At 40.5% G+C, this 23105-nt stretch overlaps 1 protein-coding gene across 6 annotated transcripts in view; it reads right to left on the reverse strand.

Moving 5' to 3' along the window:
• The window catches only part of THADA (THADA armadillo repeat containing), a 168987-nt gene that overhangs the window by 125323 nt on the left and 20559 nt on the right, over positions 1–23105 (reverse strand). For 5 of the 6 annotated variants that reach the window (XM_051614144.1, XM_051614146.1, XM_051614143.1 and 2 more), the window contains 4 exons: positions 17614–17723; positions 8563–8695; positions 1634–1747; positions 384–506 (listed from right to left, as the gene is read on the reverse strand). In XM_051614144.1, coding sequence (XP_051470104.1) covers positions 384–506; positions 1634–1747; positions 8563–8695; positions 17614–17723 — 480 coding nt within the window. Of the gene's footprint in view, positions 1–383; positions 507–1633; positions 1748–8562; positions 8696–17613; positions 17724–23105 lie in introns of those variants that run through there. The other variant, XM_051614149.1, reaches the window with a different exon arrangement.

Consider the following 23105-nt stretch of genomic DNA (forward strand, 5'->3'; position numbering starts at 1 on the left):
CTTAAGATGCCATACAGAATACTATATTTTATGAAAACCAAAGTAACAGTGAGAATTAGTGTAAATGCACTCCTCAGTTGCCAGGTGCACTGACTCAAAATTTAACAGCCTGATATATTTTTATCAGTAAGGTAATTAATCTCTGTCCCTACTTTTTGCCAATATCAGTGCTTCACATTACAGAAAAGTGAAACAAAACGAAAGTGACCAAAACTATTACTTTCTTTAGGTCTACATCATTTGTTAATATACTTAAAATATTACATCATGTACCATTCCAGACATCATTGGTACTGCCATTTATAAACATGACCAAAGCACCACTGAACAGAACCACTCAATATGCAGTTAAATTAGAGAGGCAAAATTAAAAATGAACTTACTGCCCAGACAGGTGACACGAAACCTAGAATTGCTGCTTGTATTCCATCTGCAACATAAGGCATGATGTTTTCACCTAAACGTGTATCCCTAAACAGCGCCCGAAGGATATTTAAAGCATGAACCTGTGGGGTCAGAAAATATTAAAAAATATGTATTAATTGGAAAATACCTTAAATTTAATGAATGTTAATAATTACAGCAGTGAACACATGAAACAAAAATAATCCATATGCACATTTACAGCACTGTATTTCCATATTAAATACAGGAATACTGCTATTAAAAATATATTCAAATGGTGCAGCATTGAACACTGTTAAGAACAATTAGTTTAAAAATATTCCTCTAACAAATACAGTCCAGGCATTGCAAGCAAAGGCCAACATTCTTTTTTCCTTAGCTTATCAGGGCTGTAAAAATAACTTTCAAAGTTTAGAATCATCTTTTCCAACGTTCTTGACATGCTGTAGATATTGTGAGAAAAAATAAACTACAACTCACAGGAGGACAATATTAAGCTAAAACTGACAGCCAGGCTTGCTTCACCATATGGAGTATTTTCTGATACTCCTCTGCTCTCTGTAGGGGAAGGTGGCAATATGCGCAGCTTCTCAGATTTTGACAAGGCTACATAAATTTATACCAGCAGATGATCTGGCTGAGCCAATAGGAGATACTGCCATGCACTGTCAGCAAATTGACTTGATCTTACAAAGAGAAAGATTAAGTAATTGATAACATTTTAAAGATAGAGATCTTGACTTCAAAACAAAACTTTTACGCATTCCAAATGTATATATTTAAGTTTTAGAAGCTACACAGTATCAATAAAACCACTTTTCATGCAGTATTTAACTGCATAAAATATGATTTATGCAACTCATTTATTTACTCTAAAAGTAAACAAATGCTTGCTTGTTAATTTCCTTGTAACAAGGAAACCTATTTGTTTAGAAATATACTACAGGCAATAAATGGATCATGCCATTTCAAAATTAATGTGACTGTATTTGCTGTACCAGGAAAACAACCTAAGAAAATTTGCCCGATCCATTTTTAGTATCTTACGCACTTGCAAATTCCAGTGACTGCATAACCTCTGCAATTGCAAACATGTTTTAAAATCTAGCTAGAGATAATAAAAACAAATTATTATTAAAAACACACACAGATTTCCTTAGCTGTTTAAAGCAATGCAAACCCTTTTTTGACATTTGCCTTCTGATGAGAGGCTGTGGAATAATTTTACCTGTGGAATTACACTCAATGACTCATTCAGAGGTGCAGCCAAAGATATCAATTCTTTCATTGCCATTTTCAGTAAATCTGTTTTGCTTTTCTTTGGTTCTGAAGCTAACAAAGCCTACAGAAAATAAAAAAAAATTAAAAAAAAAGAAAAAAGGAAAAAAGAAAAGAAATCAATCAGATGTTTCTAGCCATTTTTCTTTACTACTTTCTGCTCCATGTCTCTGTATTTACCCTAATACAGCCTGGCTAAAGAAAAATTTGCAAAAAGTAAACATCAGTTTTAACTTTTAGTCTTGGTCAAAGCCTCTTAGCATTCAATGTTTCAGTAACAAAGCTTTGCTTATGCAATATCCATCTGCCTAACAAAATCTGCTGGTATATATAACAGATGGTTTATCACACACCAGAAAAATAATACTATTTATTTCAGTGAAAGTATGTGCACTATTATACATACTTACATTTCCTAGTATGGACATTTTTAAAATTTAATAACATACATATTTGACACAGGCTGGCCTGAGAATAAATCCTGGTTTACAAAATAGGATTAAAAAAAGCAGCACTTTTAAAAAATGAGAACATAGATGCATCCATCTCCAAATAGTAGTTCAGTGGGTAGGACATCCAGCTGAGATGAAAAACTCTGATTTAGTCCTCTAAAATTAATCATAAAATCATTAAGGTTGGAAGGGAGCTTACAGATCATCTAGTTCCAGCCCACTTGCCATGAGCAGGGAATGCTACCACTAGACCAGGTTGCACAAAACCTCGTTCAACCTGGCCTTAAAAACCTCCAGAGATGGGGCATCAACAGCCTCCCTGAGCAACCTATTCCAGCTCCTCACCACTCTTATAGTGAAGAATTTCTTCCTAATATCTAACCTAAACCTCCCCCCTCTCAGTTTAAAACCATTACCCCTTCTCCTATCACTGTCTTCTCTGATGACAAGCCCCTCCCCAGCTTTCCTGTAGCCCATTCAGGTACTGGAAGGCCATTATAAGGTCTCCCCAGAGCCTTCTCTTCTGCAGGCTGAACAGTCCCAACTCTCTCAGCCTGTCTTCATAGCAGAGGTGCTCCAGGCCTTTGATCATCTTGGCAGCCCTTCTCTGGACCCTCTGCAACAGGTCTATATCTTTCTTGTGCTGAGGGCACCAGAACTGTACAGAATCACAGAATCACCAAGGCTCTGAAAAAGACCTTTAAGATCATCAAGCCCAGCCTATGACCTAACACCACCACATCGGCTAGACCATGGTACTAAGTGCCACATCCAGCCTTTCCTTGAACACATCCAGGGATGGTGCCTCCACCATTTCCCTGGGAAGTCCATTCCAATGTCTAATCACCCTCTCCATAAGGAAGTACTTCCTAATATCCAAGCTATACCTCCCCTGGAGCAGCTTCAGGCCATCCCCTCTTGTCTTGTTGCTAGTTGCCTGGAAAAAGAGCCCAGCCCCACCTGACTACTACCTCCCTTCAGGTAGTTGAAGAGAGTGATAAGGTCCCCCCTGAGCCTCCTCTTCTCCAGGCTAAACAACCCAAGCTCCCTCAGCCCTGTCCCTATAAGACTTTCCCTCTAGTCCCTTCACCAGCCTTGTTGCTCTCCAATGCACCTGCTCCAGCACCTCAATATCCTTCTTGAAGTGAGGGGCTCAGAACTGCACACAGTACTCAAGATGAGGCCTCATCAGTGCTGAGTACAGGGGGAGAATTACATCCTTACTCCTGCTGGCCACACTATTCCTGATACAAGCCAGGATGCCATTGGCCTTCCAGGCCACCTGGGCACACTGCTGGCTCATATGCAACCGGTTGTCAACCAGTACTCCCAGGTCCCTCTCTGCTGGGCTGCTCTCCAGCCACTCTTCCCCCAGCCTGTAGCGCTGCCTGGGGTTACTGTGGCCAAAGTGCAGGACCCTGCACTTGGTCTTGTTGAATTTCATTCAATTCCATTGATCCAGCCTGTCCAGGTCCTCCTGAAGCTTCTTCCTACCCTCCAGCAGATCGACACTCCCCTCCAGCTTGGTGTCATCTGCAAACTTACTGAGGGTGGACTCAATCCCTACATCCAGGTCATCAATAAAGATGCTGAACAGGACTGGGTCCAGTACTGATCCCTGGGGGACACCGCTGGTCACCAGACACCAGCTGGATGTAGCTCTGTTCACCATCACTCTCTGGGCCCATTCATCCAGCCAGTTTTTAACCCAGTGAAGGGTGCACCTGTCCAAGCTGTGGATTGCTAGCTTCTCCTGGAGGATGCTGTGGAAGACTGTGTCAAAGGCCTTGCTGAAGTCGAGATAGACCACATCCACAGCCTTCCCCTCATCCACTAGGCGAGTCATCCAGTCACAGGAGATGAGATCAGTCAGGCAGGACCTTCCTTTCCTAAACCCATGTTGGCTGGACCTGATGCTCTGGTTGTCTTCTACATGCTGCTTGATGGCACTCAGGATGATCTGTTCCCTAACCTTGCCAGGCACCAAGGTCAGGCTGACAGGCTTGTAGTTCACCAGATCCTCCTTCCAGCCCTTCTTGTGGGTGGGCGTCACATTGGCCAACCTCCAGTCATCTGGGACCTCTCCAGTCAGCCAGGTCTAGTGATAAATGATTGAGAGTGGCTTAGCCAGGAGGCAGTATTCCAGGTGTGGTCTGACTAGAGCAGAGGGGCAGAATCCCCTCTCTGGCCCTGCTGGCCACACTTCTTTTGATGCAGCCCGGGATGTGGTTGGCCCTATGGGCTGTGAGCACACACTGGTGGGCTCATGTAGAGCTTCTCATCTACTACCACCCCCAAATCCCTTTAAGTATCAGTTAAAACAGCCTCTCTCTCTCTCTCTCTCTCTCTCTCTCTGTCTAGTAGCTCTTGCTAAATTTGTTGAAATTAGTACAAACATATAATCATCAATCACTTATTCCTAGGGAAAAAATGTTATCAATTTGCGTTCTGGGGCCAAGAATCTGTCCAGCATCAGTTCAAAAAACATATTTAATAGTACTTTGAATCACATAGGAATGACCAAATGGATCAAGTGCAAGCCAAATGAAGTATAGAAGTTAGGCAGAAACCCAAAAGTAGTCATTGTCAGTTTATCAGTACCTTTTATGACGGGAGAAAGAGAGATGGAAGCAGAAAACCAGGTATTCATGTAGTATAAACTGGAGGAGAATGAACTGAAGACTACAATTTCATACACTAAAAATGTTAAAGCTTTAACTAGTATTTTCCCACCATTTCCTCAGCCACTAATTTACTATTAGGTAATCATATTTCTACTTTAAATAGGTCATTAAAAATGTTCATAACCGCAAAAACTACACATTATCACTAAAACAGATGCATTTTAGTAAAATAAGGATGTCACAGGAAACAGATGGCAAAGAGACCACACTGCATTTCAGTTTTATGCATTAATAAAAAATCGTTATTATAGTACTGTTAGGACATGCATTATGACTTGCATTTTTATTATCTACATGCAACATGCTATTTAAGGTGTAATTCATTTTACTGAGTGCTACAGGCACATTCAGAAGAACTACTGTCAAAGAACACTAACACCTCTATTTACCAATTTGTAAATATTCAAATTACAACTTGAAAATAAATTATTTCAGACTAATACCAATGTTCATCTCAAGCCTTCTCATTAATTGACTAGACTAGCTCCAGACTCTTCCAGAGCTGTCAAAACAGAAGCATCTGATCTGTTCATCCGAACAGCAATGGCACAAGGCAAGCTTTGCCATACAGACTCAGTAACCCAGGCCAACTGTAGACTACATGTTTTCTGCAATGGAAACTGTTAGGTCCATCTAGTCCTTACATTAGATAGTGTGCCTTCTTACATGAAAAATTGATTCAAACATGCTTGCTTTTTCACATTCTCAGGATTCATGCTCACTAATGCCCACTGGATTCAGACTCTGTGGTGTTAATGGAAAAAACAGAAGACATGAAATCACCGAATTTGTTTTGCAGACAACTTAAGAGATATAAAAGGTAAAGATCTTTACCTATTGAGATTGAAAAGGAAAAACATCTCTAAAGCCAATGCCCCACTTCTAATCTCTGCTGCCTAGCACACAAGCACCTAGTGAAGCCAGAAGCAGGCTGTGACGGACATAAGAGGTCAGACAGAAGCAGGCTGCCTCAACTTTCTCAGGGCAAACTCAGAGTGGAAAACAAGCAAGATGAATTATTCTGGCAGGGAGAGCTTGCTCCCAGCAGTCCCTCAGATTCTTGGAACGTGCTTGAGACTATACTTTATCGAGTGGAGAAAGTTACAAATCATGTAGCTAATCTTGGACTCCCGCCTTAGAAAACTAAAATGATGGAGGTTAATTTAAGGGAAAGTTATCAAGGTAATTTTAAGGAGCAAAGGAATAGAAATAGGTTAAGTGCAATCCGCAGGACCAACTCTGCAGTGACTGACCCCACAAGGATCATAGAACCACAGAATGGTTTGGGTTAGAAGGGACCTTAAAGATCATCAGGTTCCAAACTGCCTGCCATGAGCAGGGAGACTTCACACTAGACCAGGCTGCAGAAGCCTCATCTAACCTGGCCTTAAACACCTCCAGAGAGGGGCCTTCTACAACCTCCCTGGGCAACCTATTCCAGCACCTTACTACGCTCATGGTAAAGAATTTTTTCTTAAAATCTAACCAAAATCTCCCCTCTTTCAGTTTAAAACCATTGCCCCTTGTCCTATCACTACCATCTCTGGTGAAAAGCCCCTCCCCCACATTTCCTGTAGCCCATTCAGGTACTAGAAGGCCATTATAAGGTCTCCCCAGAGCCTTTTCTTCTCCAGGCTGAACAGCCCCAACTCCCTCAGCCTGTCTTCATAGCAGAGGCGCTCCAGCCCTTTTCTAGACCCTCTCTAACTGGTCTATATCTTTCCTGTGCTGAGGGCTTCAGAGCTGTATGCAGTATTCCAGGGGGGTCTTAAAAGAGAAGAGTAGAATCCCCTCCCTGGCCCTGCTGGCCACACTTCTTTAGATGCAGCCCAGGATGTGTTTGGCCCTCAGGGCTGCAAGTGCACATTGGTGGCTCATGTCGAGCTTCTCATCTACTACAACCCCCAAGTCCTTCTCCTCAGGACTGCCCTCTAGCCATTCTCCCCCCAGCCTGTATTTGTGCCTGGGGTTGTGCCAATCCAGGTGCAGGACATTGCACTTGGCCTTGTTGAACTTCATGAGGTTGGCACGTCATGAGGGGCCTGTCAAGGTCCCTCTGGATGGCATCCCTTCCCTCTAGGGTGTCAACCACACCACACAGCTTGGTATCATCAGCAGACTTGGTGAGGATACACTCAATCCCACTGTCCATCTTTCCAAGAAAGATATTAAACAACATTAGTGCCAATACTGACCCCTGAGGAACACCACTCATTCATCTGCCTCCACTTGGATACTGAACCTCTGACCAAAACCCTCTGCGTGTGGCCATCCAGCCAGTTACTTATTCACCAAGTGGTCCACATGTCAAATCCATGTCTTGTCAGTTTGGAGACCAGGATGTTGTGTGGGACAGTGTCAAACACCTTGCACAAATCCAGGCAAATAACATCAGTTGCTCTGCCACTATGCACCATCTCTGTACCCTTGTTGTAGAAGGCCACCAGATTGGTTAGGCATGATTTGCCCTTAGTGAACCCACGTTGGCTGTCACCAATCACATCCTTATTTTCCATATACCTATCCAGATTTTTCAAGGAGGATCTGCTCCATGATCCTGCCAGGCACAGAGGTGAAACTGACTGGCCTGTAGTTTCCTGGGTCTTCCTTTTTCCCCTTTTTAAAAATAAGGTCTATGTTTCCTTTTTTCCAATCTGCGGGAACCTCACCAGACTGCCACGACCTCTCAAATACCATGGTCAGAGGCTTAGCAACTGCATTTGCCAGCTCCCTCAGGACCCAAGGATAGATGCCATCAGGCCCCATAGACTTGTGCGCCTTCAGGTTCTTCAGATGGTCATGAATCTGTTCTTCTGCAGTGGGGGGTGCTTTGCTCTCCCAGTCCCTGCTTTCATCTGCTGAGGCCTTTGCAACGAGGCTGGAGTGCTTGCCAGAGAAGACTGACGCAAAGAAGTAATTGAGAACCTCAGTCTTCTCAATATCCTGTGTAGCTAGGGATCCCATTTCCTTCACGAAAGGGCTTACATTTTCCTTGGTTAGGATGCAGATGAACTGCTGCATACTATGGTGAGGCACTCAGCAGGAAATGGTACTTCAAGTAGAGAAAAAACACTGCCAGCCAGCCCATCAGCCATCAGTTCTGAACTTGGCAGAAGCCAGAGGCTGGGCCGATGGTAACATGAGGAGTGCATAGACTGTGGGAGTACAGCCCCATACTCATGGATCTGTGTCTTCAGTAACCTACTCTTTCATTGCACTCGAGTCGGTCAGTCAACACAAATTAAGTGTTACTCTATTGCTTGATCCTGCTTTATCACTGTTAAATGGACTTCCCAAGTTCTTTGTAATATTTTCTAGGCCACGTTTGCAACTCTACAATGGTCAGTCCATATTTTACCACCTTCCCACTACCCATGGAGAAAGCACAGATTTACATGGTTAATAGAACCTTACTTAATCTGTGAATTAATTTACAGACTTCTCAGGATTATTACAGTGGCCACACAGGGCCTAAGCTCAGTCTTCTGAAATGCTGTTCAAATCTACCTCAAGCTAAAATTCTCAAGAGTCAACAGAACTGCTGTACTAAACACCACCAAACATGATTTAATTACATGTGGCTTCTTGGTTGCACAAAGGCAATCAAAGCCTGTATTAAAAACCAAAACAAAACAAAAAACTGCTTGACCAAAAGGGTTGAAGTAAGAAAAATAAATACTTCAGTATATTCACCAGAAAGGATGTTAAAAAAAAAAGGCAGAGATAATAAAGTTACTTGGTACCTGTATGTAGAATGGAATTCCTGCACTACGTCTGGTTGCACATAGTGTAGACGAAGGATCACAAGATTTTATTTCTTCTAACACACAGCTCAGCCACTGCTCTGGCATCTTGCGTAAACTCTCACTGTTACACCTACATGAAAAAAAGACATAAGAAACATGAAATAAATATGTAACGAACTAGGACAAAGTTAAAGAAAGCATTTAGTGACCTTAAGAAATATTTCCTACTTTATGTAAACACCTCTAAGCATATATGCAGATTTTTTAACAAGACAATTTAAAAAAGGAAATCTACATTTTTTCAATGTTAGTATAAATTATATTAACTCTACTTTTTCAGTGCCACTAGGAAAAGATACTTAATTGAACAGAAAACAAGGTTCTGTGCTTCAGCACTACAATTGTTCTCTTCTGCAAAGAACTATTATCCTGTTCTGGAGAAGAAAACAAAGACGTATGTACATCAGTCACTGTGTAGGAGGAGATACTTCACTAATTATTTGTGTCTTTGTTGTCACACAGTAGCTGATGTACAACCCGTACATTAACTAACATACAATTATGACAATACAAAACAAAACTGAATATGAACTTACTGTGAGTGGCTTACGTAAAAACACCTGTAAACCTCAGAGCAGTGGAAGGAATGAAAACCAAGACATATTGCTCTTTTACAAACACTATGTCAGTCAAAATTTTGGCTAAGTACGTAAATGTTCTCCTATCATCAAATACTCCTCCTCTGCAGCTATAAAACTCAGCATTGTCTGAAAGCAAAGGACTTCCAAGGACAAGATCTCAAGTCAGTTGCTGGTGCTGATGAGTTCAATGAAACATACTTTATTCAGTGTGCAAGACCAGCTAATTAATCTTACGACAATGTTCCAAAAGGATCTTTCATTGTTACAAGAAATTCTATTAACGGGACATTGTCATTAAAACCTGTCACACTAGTTTTACACGTGATTCAGAGCAGAAGAAAGAATTAATCACCATGGGCAATACAACTGCAACTATCTCAACCATGCAGGGCTTGCCTTACCTAAATATATAAACTATAATTAAATTCATGACTCAGTAGTGAGACTTATAAGACTACAATCAAGTTTTCTACCTATGTGACTGAAATAAAGAAATTAAAAGAAAAGCTAAAAGACAGCAGATACTGATTTGAAAAAACAATATCTAATGGAAAGTCTCTATCTACTCTCTCCTTCTTTAGTCTCCTCTTATTAAAGGAAGAATTTAGATAGGCTAAAAACCTGATACTCAACAAGTGGGGCTTTAAGCTGTAGTGAAACCCTCCTTTCCTTCTTTTACAAAATAAACACAAAATTAGTAATGTAGAAAACCAAGGTCACAGGAAGTGCCATACAGGTCAGCAGAAAACACAGCAAACTTCTTACTCTTCAGTAATTCCCTTAGGATTTCCACCACAGGTTTGCTACACTGCTGCTAGACCTTTTCCCCAATTTTTTAAAGGCAGTACCTCTTCAAAATAGCAACTAGCATAAAAACTATCAGTCCAGAACACAAGAGAAACATTGCTTCGCAAGGGGCACATCACCTCACAACACAGCATAAAAGAAAGGCACTTCCTGCCCCAAGCCTGTGACAGCAGCAATCAAATTAATCTGGAAAGTAACAGCAAGTTCTCTTTTCTTTGACTTTTCTCTTTCTGTTGCTGATAATTAGCTTGTGTCCAGGTTGTGTTCCTTTGTTCACTTTTAGGCACCAAAGGAGGATGAAATTGTAGCATTGAGACCACAGCAAAACTTCTCATGGAACTCCTCTGTTTCTCTGTGGGTCTCTGCAGCTAGACTCTTTCTTCACAGTTATCTTCATCCACACATACTGCAAAAGCTACTGCTTCTGACCACGTCTGCAGCTGGTCTTACTTCCCTAGCTAAGCAGAATTTAAATATCTTAGTTTAGTCATGCAAAGAACAATGCTTATCTTTCTTCAGTATGTTATCTTAGTATTAAAACAAACATCTCATAAGGCATATTCACATTTTCTGTGGTGTAGAACACAAACTAAAGCATTAAGGAATATTTAAAAGTTGCTACGTAGCATCCTGAGTATTTCATTCTTAAGTAAACTGAGGGTGTTTTCTCTTTTCAGTAGAAAGAGAAGAAACACACTGAAATCCAATAAATTTCAGACTGCCTCAAAACTATATTGCTTTGATCTTGCCACAAGTAATTCTACCTTGTTCAGTCACCCACCAAGGCACATTTTTATTTTTTTATTTTTTTTTTAAAGGTGAAAGAGTTACTGCTTTAAAGTTAGAAACATTAGAGACTATTGACTTTGTAATGGAGATGACTACTCCCTTAAATTTGGCAGCTCCATCTCCTCATGGCCTGGCAAGAAGAATATTGTCTTAAGAAGCAGGTGGTCCTAAATTTTAAGAAAAAGGAGCTTCACAATGTGCAAATGGCAGTCTCAAGCTCAAATATAATTTTCCCAAATGAAACAGTAATTATTTTTTACCAGATCAAACAAATAGTGTTGACAATTAAAATTTAGCACAGTAACTAGATACATGAATTACTTGAAATGCAGTACAATAAGTGTTTTTCCATGAATTTCTGTCTGTTCGTCTGCCGATTATAACAATTTCATACGTGCCCAAAAACCTTTCTGTGGTTACTATCCGTGAGTACAAGAAGCCTGGCAATCCAAAGTTAAAGCTAAACTCCTCTCTCTAGCTCATATGGCTGTATTTTCTTCTATCCAAAATTAATGGTATGTTAAGAACAAAGGGTGGATCTTGAATACGGCCTTCCTGGATGCCAGTGGTTTGTAGCATAAACTTCACATTAGCTGAAGCATTTTCTACATGAGTATATCCAGAATTATGTTTCCAGTCACTGTAATCAGTCCCTGTCTGGGGAAAATGGGATTGTCTTTCACCATTTTCCCCCTCTCAGAAGACCTGTAGCATTTTTCTTTTTCACATAAGTAATGTGATTCTTATTCTTTATAAGTTAGTCTTCATAGTGCTCCTGGCACTTCTCAGACGAATAAGGAGACAAGAATCTTGCCTCAGAGACACATCTGTATTCAAGGTATAAGTCACCCCTGAAAATGCCTACTTTTAAGAACAACTTCTCTGAAACTAAAAATTCCTTCCACTTGCATCCTCCTTTTCAATAACATCTACTCTAAAGGAAGAAAAATTTCCCACATTACATAGGTGCATTGAGAAAGTTGCTGCTTTGAGGTTTCTCTAGCAGTAAAGCAGAGCAGACAAAAGCTTGGGTGACCTCAAAGTTTTAGCGAGACAATATCATTACCCTTATCTCTCAACAAGAAGGAAAACAGTGGCTGAAATATGAAGAGGTAAAAATTAACGTCTTCAAAGTGAGTGGTATCTTAACATTGTATCTTGTACCTCATTATATATTGTACTTCCCAACCCTACAAGCATCATGATACATAAGAACAGTTTCACCCCTCCTTCCCTGCTCCTTTCTCTCAATTTTAAGAGTCTTCCCTTCACATCTGTGATAACACTTTTGCTGAAAAGTTAGTGCCAATTCTACCACATTTCATTAGAAAGTCCAGCAATGATTTTTACATTTTTCAAGAAGCCTTCCTAGCAGACTGTAGAGGTCTGGGAAGGCAAAGAGTTGCAGTCACTTCAGAGCAACAAAATGAATCTGATGCAGAGTTTACTGCAAAGTATTAGGAGGGTCTGCTCCCAGTTCCCCAACAGAAATACTACAGAATATCAGACACTGAGCAGATACAGATGAATAATTTCTACTGATGCTGGATTAAACATTTGTAAAATCAAAGCAGGGCTTTTACTTAGCATTATAGTGTTCCAGAAAACTATATACAATACGATACTAACTTGTTGCATATGCACAAAATTGTGCTCACCAAGTTTAATTTAAGCTCCAATTTTATCACTTAAAATGTTCAAAATACGTAATTCCTAAATATATTGCACTGTATGACATAACTCTTCCCAAAGCACTTTAGCCAAAGCTAAGCACCACCATGACTTTATGATTTCCAGAAATCTTTATGTTCTACTTGATCTCTCAGAAAAGCTTCATTAAAGAAAAACAGGCAAAAGACCATTTGGAACAGAGACATTGTTTGGTTACTTATAAGGGTTACAGAATCACAGAATCATTAAGGCTGGAAAAGACCTCTGAGATCATCAAGTCCAGCCTATGACCTAACAACATCACATCGGCTAGACCGTGGTACTAAGTGCCACCCACATCCAGTCTTACTTTAAACACCTTCAGGGATGGTGACTCCATCACTTCCCTGGCAAGTCCATTCCAATGTCTGATCACCATTTCTGTGACAAAGTGCTTCCTAATATCCAACCTAAACCTCCCCTGGGCAGCATCAGATCATCCCCTCTTGTCTTGTTGCTAGTCGCCTGGGAAAAAAAGCCCATCCCCCACCTGACTACAACCTCCCTTCAGGTAGTTGTAGAAAAAGATAAAGGTTCCCCCTGAGTCTCCTCCAGGCTAAACAACCCCAGCTCCCTCAGCCTCTCCTCATAAGACTTTACCTCTAGTCCCTATAAGAGATTCAAGTTTAAAACAGATGCCCAGAGGCTTCCAGATACTTTCACTAACCACCACATTATGGGACCAAAAAAAGCATTTGTAATTTCTCAGGGTCTACAACATGAAAATTGATTTTTTGTTAATTGCTAATGTAGTTGATACAAACATTGTTTGTTTTGTAACTGTATGGTTTTCTGAGCACGCAGCTGCAGACAATATTCAGAAGGCACAACAAAGGAAGCATTACATACCCCCATCCCCAAGAAAGAATATGATCAGGGAAAAGGAAGAATGGTAACTTGCATACGTAGAGCAGATTCAGCAATGTACATCCAAATGTCAAGACAGTGATCAAATTTCATCAGGTTCAGAAGTAATCTCTGTGGAGGAAAGAGTTTTCTTTCACCACTAACTCAGACAGGTCTGAAAACCATCGCCCTGTCTAGAAAGAAGTCTGCCCTTGGCTCTTATAAAGACCAGTATTTAAGAGCTGTATAGCTAAAAGCGAGTTCAGATGCTAAATAGCCACAGTTTTAAGAAAATATTTTACTGTAAAAGTGAAGGACCACGTTCAACTGGAATCCTTCATAAAAGCATGGGAATGGAATCTGGCATAGTTTTTGTGACAGATTTTTCACTGGGTCTCAGAAAAATAATTAACAAAAGTGTCAAGGATGCTTCTGTAGGTCTTGAGCTCAGTTCTCTTCAACAAGGTACCATGTTTAAGCTGTGCATTACTATAAAGGGCCCCAGGCAAAGGTCTTCTCCTCTGGTGTTTGTGAATACAGCAGTAAATTAACATCATTTCTGGTACAGATGCTTCAACACTGCCCATAAGCCTGGCAGCTATAGAGAGAGGTAGGCCAGTTTGGGTTTAGTTGCAGAATGGAGCCCCTCAGCTGTAGTAGGGTCAATGGAAAGACACCAGCATATCTGCATGGTTTCTGCAATTGCCCAGTCAGACTCTTAACCCATTCTGGAGAAGAGACCCAAGATACTCATTATATCCCAGGAGTACCAAACCAAAGAATCACTGGCTATTCTGCAATCAGTCTCCTTTCTCTTTCACTTTAAATACAAATATCACCTTGAGACACCTTCCCTGGCAATATCTTCTGTCATTGAAACAAATGTATTTCCATTGAGCTTCTCTCTGGTTCTTGTGAACTGGCTTTTCCCAAAGGAATACTTGCCCTACTTGAAATACCTTAACCTGACAAAATACTAGAGCAGTATGCTTAATTTTAAAAAATGGTTTGGAGAACTGCTAATTCAGAAAACTACTTAAATGTAAGTGCCTTTTTTTTTTTTTTTTTTTTGGGGGGGGGGTTAATACATGCATACTGCTTAATGTTTTAGTAACTGCCAGAGAAGCACATCTCTCTTGAGCTTGGCTTTTTATTTTACAACATTTTATAAAGCTGCTCTTAAGAAGTGCATCATGGTCCATTAAATACAAGGGCAGAAAAAGGGAGAAGGAGCAAACATAAAAAGAAATTCTCTCAAGTTTGGGTAGATTAGCTCTACCCTATTTGCCTCAGCTTTCAAAAGCCATTTAAAAACTGAAAATAGAAGACTAACATCTAGTCTGCCATTTAGAGAGTTCACTATAAACTGAGAGCACATTTTATATGGTTTTCAGTATTTCTTGCTTTTTAGATTGCCTTCCTACAAAGTTTGTTCTAGATAGTCCTACATATTGACTAATATCAGACTAGTGGTGCTGTACCTGTTTATAGTTGTATCACCTCCTTTCTCCCCTAAAAAAGGCTGGTGGCAGTAGAATCATAGAATCATAGAATCCTAGGGGTTGGAAGGGACCTCAAAAGATCATCTAGTCCAATCCCCCTGCCAGAGCAGGGTCACCTAGAGCACATCACACAGGAAGGCGTCCAGGAGGGTTTTGAATGTCTCCAGTGAAGGAGACTCCACAACCTCTCTGGGCAGTCTGTTCCAGTGCTCTGTCACTCTCACAGTAAAAAAAAAATTTCTGATATTCACCTTAAACCTCCTATGCTCCAATTTGCATCCATTACTCCTTGTCCTATCACTGGTCATCACTGAAAAAAGCTTAACTCCATTTTCCTGACACTCACCCTTTACGTATTTGTAAACATTGATGAGGTCACCCCTCAGTCTCCTTTTCTCCAAACTAAAGAGACCCAGCTCCCTCAGCCTTTCCTCATAAGTCCTGATTTTATTTTTTTTTTTTTTAAACAGTATTGCTCTCGTGGCCGGCCTTGCTTTGATCTGATAGCAAGAATAGATCCTTTAAAACTAAAATAGATTGTAAAACTTAATGATGGAATTTGTTTTACATCAACACATGCATATGTTCATATCCAGACATACCTAGAGATAACAATGTTCAATATTTAGCAATTGTTTCTATGCATTCTATACTGCTAACAGCTTACTTTATTCTGAATACTATATTAACATAACAATGAACATTCAAATAATCCTTCCTGACATGAAAGTACTAGCCTTTGGCACAAGGTTTTATTTGTCACTGTATGTATCAGAAGACCAACGTTGCCCTACCTTTACCTGAGCTTCTTTCTGCCTTTGGAAAAAAACAAGTTTCACATACAAGATTAAGTTTAGATACAAAAAGTCGTAAGTTGAAATTTCAGTGCTCCTTTTGTAGACACCTGACAAGAAGGTTTTTGTTGTTGAAGGGGAGGTTGCTTTTCTTTTATTTTTTTTTTATTTTTTTTATTAAAATAACACTACTGCAAGTGCAGCATCTGATTCAGGAGACCAAATGAAACAGTGCATAGTTTGCTAAAGTATCTATAAACAGCAGCCAGAGGATGCAACAGACAACAGGGCAATGGTTTGGTCTTGACTTGGAATGATCGTAAGTATAAATTGTCTGCTCTGTAGCCCATTCAAATTAGATTCACAAATTGACCTGGCAATAAAACCACTTCTCTAGAAAGCTGCTCAAGTAAGTGGGACCATCTTAACTGTTGTCCATGACAGTATATTTCCAGTCTCTCATCTTGACGTTATTTCTCACTCACTGTAGGAGCTGCTCTCTCCTTACTCACAACACGGAAAATGAAAAATATCTAGCCCATCAGGGAAGTTAAAAAGCCAGCACAAAGGCTGCCAACCAGGCAATTATCTGAGACATCACCTTAAAACTTTCTGAAAAGTTTTCATGATACAGGAAAAAAACAGAACATTTACACAAATGCATATAATGTATATAAACAGGCAAAAAAATAAGCAAGAACAGTATAATGGATCCGTTTCTTTTTTTCCTTTTAGAGTAAAAAAGAGTGAAGTAAGGTTGTGCGAGCCCTCAACAAACTACTCAGACCAATTTAAAATGGCTCAGACTGCTAACATGTAAAAGAAAATAATGTACCTTCTACAGCTGCATGACTGACTGAACCATGGCTTGCAGCTTGACAGCTCACTAGTATATAGAATGAAGGCCATAAAGTGTCAAGCACCCATTTCTGTAGCAGTGCTGGTATCTAGACGCAGCTATCCAGCTGAAATCCCGTGCCAGAGACCAACCCCTTAGTTCCATTGGGAAAACTGAGGGAACACACAGTGAACCAGAGATCAGGCAGCTGATGCCTACTAAAAAAACCCAAAACTTTTTCCATCACTGAATTTATTTTTACTTTAAAAAAAAACAAATAACCTACCCCCTCTTCTTCCTACAAACCCCCTAAAATAAACAAGAAATGAATCAGTGCCTTGAACTGGCACACTTGGGACAAAAGGGGAACACTGGTTTTAGCCTGACGTTTATGTGAAAATACATGCACTTCAAATTCAAAATTTGACTGGTCGTTCCAGAAACTACATTAAAGAAAAACACCAAAACCCACAAAGTCAGAAGACAATTTGATTTGTCTTATGAAAAACTGGGTATGATATAATCAGTACATATCACCAAAAAAAGCAACAAAAAAACCGCCAACACTCAAAATAGATAACTAAGCATGTAATGGAAATTCCAATACTATTGCCCAGACCTGTGGACAATTCTGCTCATTCTGGTCTTCTAGGAAAGTATAAAGTTACAAGGGGAAAGATAAAAAAACCCAACAAACTTGCATAGCCAATCTCACGATGCACTGCCCGGTAGTCTTCCAAATGTCAGAATGCACGACTCAATGACAATAAAAGTTTCCAGGAAAACATCCTGGCTGAAAACAAAAAGTCTGGCATTCATTTTCATAAAGGGTCAGGGAAGGGAGGGGGCACAGGGAGAGAATTCTACACTCTACGTTTCCCAAGAGCTTCTGAGACCACTCTCACACCAGAAATGGAGAAAAACGCTAAGCACCAGCTCTAAGTAATAATGTAGTCCAAAGTCACAGAAGTCATGTAACTAATGTCATAATCATGCCCACAACAGACTCAAATGAAATCCACATGAAATCAAGTATCTGCTTGCACAGAAAGTTTCAGAACGGATTACACACTTTGGTAATATTATGATATTAAAAGCACAATAAGTTGCCTAATTTCTACCTGGAAAGCATTTCTGTGAGTTGCACAAAGCCAGCATACGCCAATTCAAATGCACCCCTGTGCCTTGACTGCAACAGATGATGTTTAAAGTAGTCTCCAATATTTTTAACCTAAGGGAAAAAAGAAAAAGAGGCTATTTTAAATTATATATAGACCATTTAAACAGGCAATTGAATCTCTGCAACTGAAAGCAGCACTCACCTGGTTGAAAACGCCACTGGAAAAGGCAAAAAACAAACAAAAGTCCTAGCTTAAGAAAGCACTTACTTTAAGAATAATAAATATACTAATTTTTCAGGTTGAACGAAGGCCAAAAAGATTATATAAAAGTAGCTGGTCCAAGAGGAACACACTCAGATTTTAAGAATGGGACAACCCTGATTTTCAGAGGAAACAAACTAAGAATCTTTTCTATTTGCCTTGACTATTACCTAAAATCCCTAAGAAAATATTTACTAAATAATTCCAGCAAAAACAAACATCTATGAAAAATATCCAAAGACGACAAAAAAATTCAAACTTCAAAAATTGTGCTAACGGGAAAAAACATTAACTTATCTACCTCTAAGATTCTAGGATGCTGCATAATAGCCTTTGACTACTAAAACCAATTTTAAAATAAAAAAGATGTTGCATGTATGGAATAACGAGAGCTACATTTAAAAGTCTGCAAAAGCTAAATGCTGTAACAAAACTTTCACCAAGTTACTTTCTAGAGCTCCATGATGATACCACATTTTTCAAGCTGTTTGAAAGCTGACAGTTCTAAAAAATCTCATTCTAGAAAAAGAAATTACTTTTTATTCTTTTTCTAATGCTCATCAACTTTCAAGGTCTAAGTCAAACTTGCAAGATCTTTTTTTTTAAAACACACAAGTATTTCATTCTATTATGCATAATTTTCTTCAGAATTATTTTCAAAAAGTTCTTCAGCAAAAAGCTCTTCAAACCTTTTATTTAAAAACCAAGCATAAACTTGTTTCAAGTTTCTTATAAAATTCTGCTTGTTCTGTTATTTATGAAATAACTTACTTTAAAACTCTGACAAGTAATTAAGACATCAGTTAATGTAATGAAGCATCAAGACTGCAATCATTAGAAAAAAAATAATAATTGGAGACTAAGTCTGTTTATTACTTCCTGCAGCTCAAACCCACCTCATGTGAAACAAACAATAATTAGACATATTTGAGATAAACCAGTTTTTTTTTTCTCTGGGTGGATTTTAAACTAGCTTATGTACCTACAGGGTTTCAGCTTTCTAGCCCAAAACCAGGAGTAAGTGCCTTTTTTTTCAGAAGAAACAACCCAAAGACAGACCAACTCTCCAGGTGTGTAAACAAAGACCAAACCAAGAAAACCATATACAAGCAAATCACACTACTGCCCTGTTCCACAACCACCCTTATGTTTTTAGAATAATTCATACGGATTATTTTCAGTCCCTAACTTTCAACTTTACTATTTATATTCCTGAGCTTTTTCCAACCCACACATTGACTAGAAGCTTGCTTCAAATTGAACTCTGATGTATCACTTCCACTCAGAGGCCAGAGCTTCAAGAAAAAACACTGCTGTAACTCAGCTCTTGCAGATGACATAGAACTGGTCCTGAGGCAAGTGTGTAAAAATGGATTCTTATCTAATAGCATGTCATCCATGAGTGTCCAGCCTCCCCTTGTCATAAAACCAGTACTTCTTATGCCAGGATAGAGCACAAGCCAAAGAATTCACATTCTCTACAACACTGTGAAGACCCACAGCAACTGTTGGCAAAGATGACCCTGCCAACTGTGCTTGCACACCCTGGTTCAAGTTAAAATATTCCAATATAGAATGGGGAGCAAATCTCTTAAATACATTGATCATCTTGGTCATAGAATCATAGAACTATTCAGGTCGGAAAAGACCCTTGGGATCACCGAGTCAAACCATCATCCCTACTCTACAAAGTTCTCCCCTAAACCAGATCCACCAACACCACATCCAAACGACCCTTAAACACATCCAGGGATAGTGACTCAACCACCTCCCTAGGCAGCCTATTCCAGTGTCTAACCCCTCTTTCTGTGTAAACTTTTTTCCTAATGTCCAGTCTAAACCTCTCTTGTTCCATCTTGAAGCCATTCCCTCTTGTTCTGTTGCTAATTACCTGTAAAAAGAGACCAGCACCAGCCTCTCTACAATGACCTTTCAGGTAGTTGTAGAGACTGATGAGGTCTCCCCTCAGCCTTCTCTTCCCCAAACTAAGCATTCCAAGCTCCTTCAAGAGTTCTTAATAAGATTTATTCTCTAGGCCCTTCACCAGCTTCGTTGCCCTCCTCTGTACTCTCTCCAGCACTATCTCTTTTGAATTGAGGTGCCCAAAACTAGACATAACATTCCAGGTGTGGCCTCACCAGTGCAGAGTAGAGGAACAATCACCTCTCTACTTCTGCTGGCCACACTATTTCTAATACAAGCCAGAATGCCATTGGCTTTCTTGGCCACCTGGGCACACTGCTGGCTCATATTCAGCCACTTGTCAATTGGAACCCCCAGGTCCTTTTCTGCCAGACACTTTGCAGCCACACTTCCCCAAGCCTGTAGCATTGCATGCGGCTGTTGTGGCCCAAGTGCAAGACCCAGCACTTGGCCTTGTTCAAGCCCAGACCATTAACATCAGCCCAATGATCCTATCTATTCAAGTGTCTCTGTAGAGCCTTCCTATCCTCACGCAGATCAACACTCCTGCCTAGGTTGGTGACATCTACAAACTTACTGATGATACACTCTATGTCCTTATCAAGATCATCAATAAAGATGTTAAACAGAAACAGTCCCAACACTGAGTCCTGACGAACACCACTTGTGACCAGCCTCCAGCTGGATTTGACTCCATCGACCAGCACCCTCTGGGCCCAACTGTCCAGCCAGTGCTTGATCCAACAGATCGTGTGATCATCCAGGCCATGAGCAGCCAGTTTCTTTATGAGAGTTCTATGGGATCTGTGTCAAATGCTTTCTGGAGATCGAGATAGACAATATCCACAGCCTTTCCCTCATCCAGTAGTTGGGTCATCAGGTTATAAAAGGAGATCAGGTTTGTCAGGCAGGACCTGCCTTTCATAAACCCATGCTGACTGGGCCTGATCCCCTGGTTATCCTCTATACATCTTCTAATAACACTCAAGATGATCTGCTCCATGACCTCCCCTGGTACTGAGGTCAGACTGACAGGTCTATAGTTTCCTGGATCCTCCTTTCTGCCTTTCTTATAGATAGGTGCTACATTTGCTACCCTCCAGTCCATTGGGACCTTCCCAGTTAGCCAGGACTTCAGGTAAATAATGGAAAGTGGCCTGGCGATCATGTCTGCCAACTCTTTCAGCACCCTAGGATGTAACCCATCTGGTCCCATAGACTTCTGTGTGTCTAAGTGGTGTAGTAGGTCTCTGACCACTTCCTCTTTAATTGTGATGACCTCATTCTGCACCTTCTCCCTGCCTCCTAGCTCATGTGGCTGTGTATCCATGGAACAGCTAGTTCCACTGCTGAAGACTGAGGCAAAGTAGGTGTTGAGCACCTTAGCCTTTTCCTCATCCTTTGTTACTAAGATTCCCTCTGGATCCAATAAAGGATGGAGGTTTTCCCTAATCTTCCTTTTGGTGTTAATGCACTTACAGAAACATTTTTTATTATCCCTAACAGCTGTAGCTAGTTTGAGCTCTAGCTGTGCTTTGGCTCTCCTAATTTTCACCCTGCATAGGTTCACTTCATCTTTATAGACTTCATGAGTGACTTGTCCCCTATTCCAAAGGTCATAGACTCTCCTTTTGTTCTTAAGGTCCACCAAAGTTTGCTATTTAGCCAGGCTGGTCTCCTACCCTGTTTACTGTTTTTTCAGCACATGGGGACAGCCTGCTCCTGTGCCTTTAAGACTTCTTTCTTGGAGTATGTCCAGCCTTCCTGGACTCCTTTATCCTTCAAGGCAGCCTCCCAAGGGACTTTGTCAATACAGGTCAAAGTTTGCCCTCCAGAAGTCTAAGGTGGCAGTTTTACTAACCCCTCTCCTTGTTTCTCCAAGGATCAAAAACTCAATCATCTCATGATCACTGTGCTCTAGATGGCCTCCAACTTTTACTTCCTCCACAAGATCTTCCTGGTTCACCAGAAGCAGGTCCAGGAGGGCACCTTCCCTGGTCGGCTCACTTATCAGCTGTGTGAGGAAGTTATCTTCCACACATTCCTGGAACCTCTTGGAATGTTCCCTCTCTGCTGTGCTGTATTCCCAGCAGATGTCTGTGAGATTCAAGTCCCCCACAAGAACAACAGCAAGTGACTGGGAGATTTCTCCCAACTGCTTATAGAAAGCTTCATCCACCTCACTGCTTTCGTCAGGAGGTCTACAGCAGACTCCCACAGCAATATCAGCTTTACTGGCCCTTAACCTAATCCAAACACTCTCAACCTCACGGTGACTATACTTGATTTCCAAGCTCTCATAGCATTCTCTAACATACAGGGCCCCTCCACCCCCTCTCCTTCCCTTTGTATCCCTCCTGAAGAGCTTGTAGCCATTGATTGTGGCACTCCAGTCATGTGATGCATCCCACCACATTTCTGTGATAGCCACTATGTCATAGTGTTCCTGGTGCATCATGGCTTCAAGCTCCCCGTTTGTTGCTCATACTGGGTGCATTGTTATAGATGCACTTCAGATGAGCTAATGATTCAAACTCCTTTTTTGCACTGTGGGCTCCATTTTCTACCAGAACCTTCTCAGGTGCTTCCATGATTTCTAAACATCTATCCTTTCTCTCAAATGGAACAACAGAGAACAACAGAATACAGGTTAAGTCTTACTAACGCAACAATCAACAATTTATGGGACCATACTAGCTGCCTTTGTTAGGTATCATTTTGTTGACTACATGGTCGTTACTAGGACATGATACTGTTTGCATTGATGGTCTTACCAGGCAAAGCCTTGAGTCTGCTAACTCTGGACTTTCTGGGTCAGGTGGAGAATGAAAGGCAGGATATCTATTTGAACAGAGAGATTTCTACAGATACACTAGGCACTTCCTATGTCTACTTTAAAAGGCAAAGCACCCATCACAAAATGGCTCAGACTTTGAAGACTGCCAATTCAAGAACAGAATTTTGAGACTTCCTTAGAAGTCTCTGCACCAAGGAGCTGAAGATGTTAGAATGTGTCAGTGAGCACCACGGCATTCAAATGCCATGCTAACCCAATCTTTTACTCAAAAAACAAGGAAAGCATAAATTTGATATCATCCAAACTTCTAGTAACAAAACAAATAAACAAACAAAGAACATCAAATAAGAGCTGCCCCTCTGCCCATTTCTTCTACATAGGTACTACACACCACAATAGACAACAGTAACTCCTACAAAGAGGAACCAGGAATTCATGTCATAAGCAGCCGGCTATCATCATTTCCTATGAAGAAACACAGTTCTGCTGTGCCACTTCTTAATGTGGACCA

Source organism: Apus apus, chromosome 3, assembly GCF_020740795.1.
Source record: "Apus apus isolate bApuApu2 chromosome 3, bApuApu2.pri.cur, whole genome shotgun sequence".
NCBI lineage: Eukaryota > Metazoa > Chordata > Aves > Apodiformes > Apodidae > Apus > Apus apus.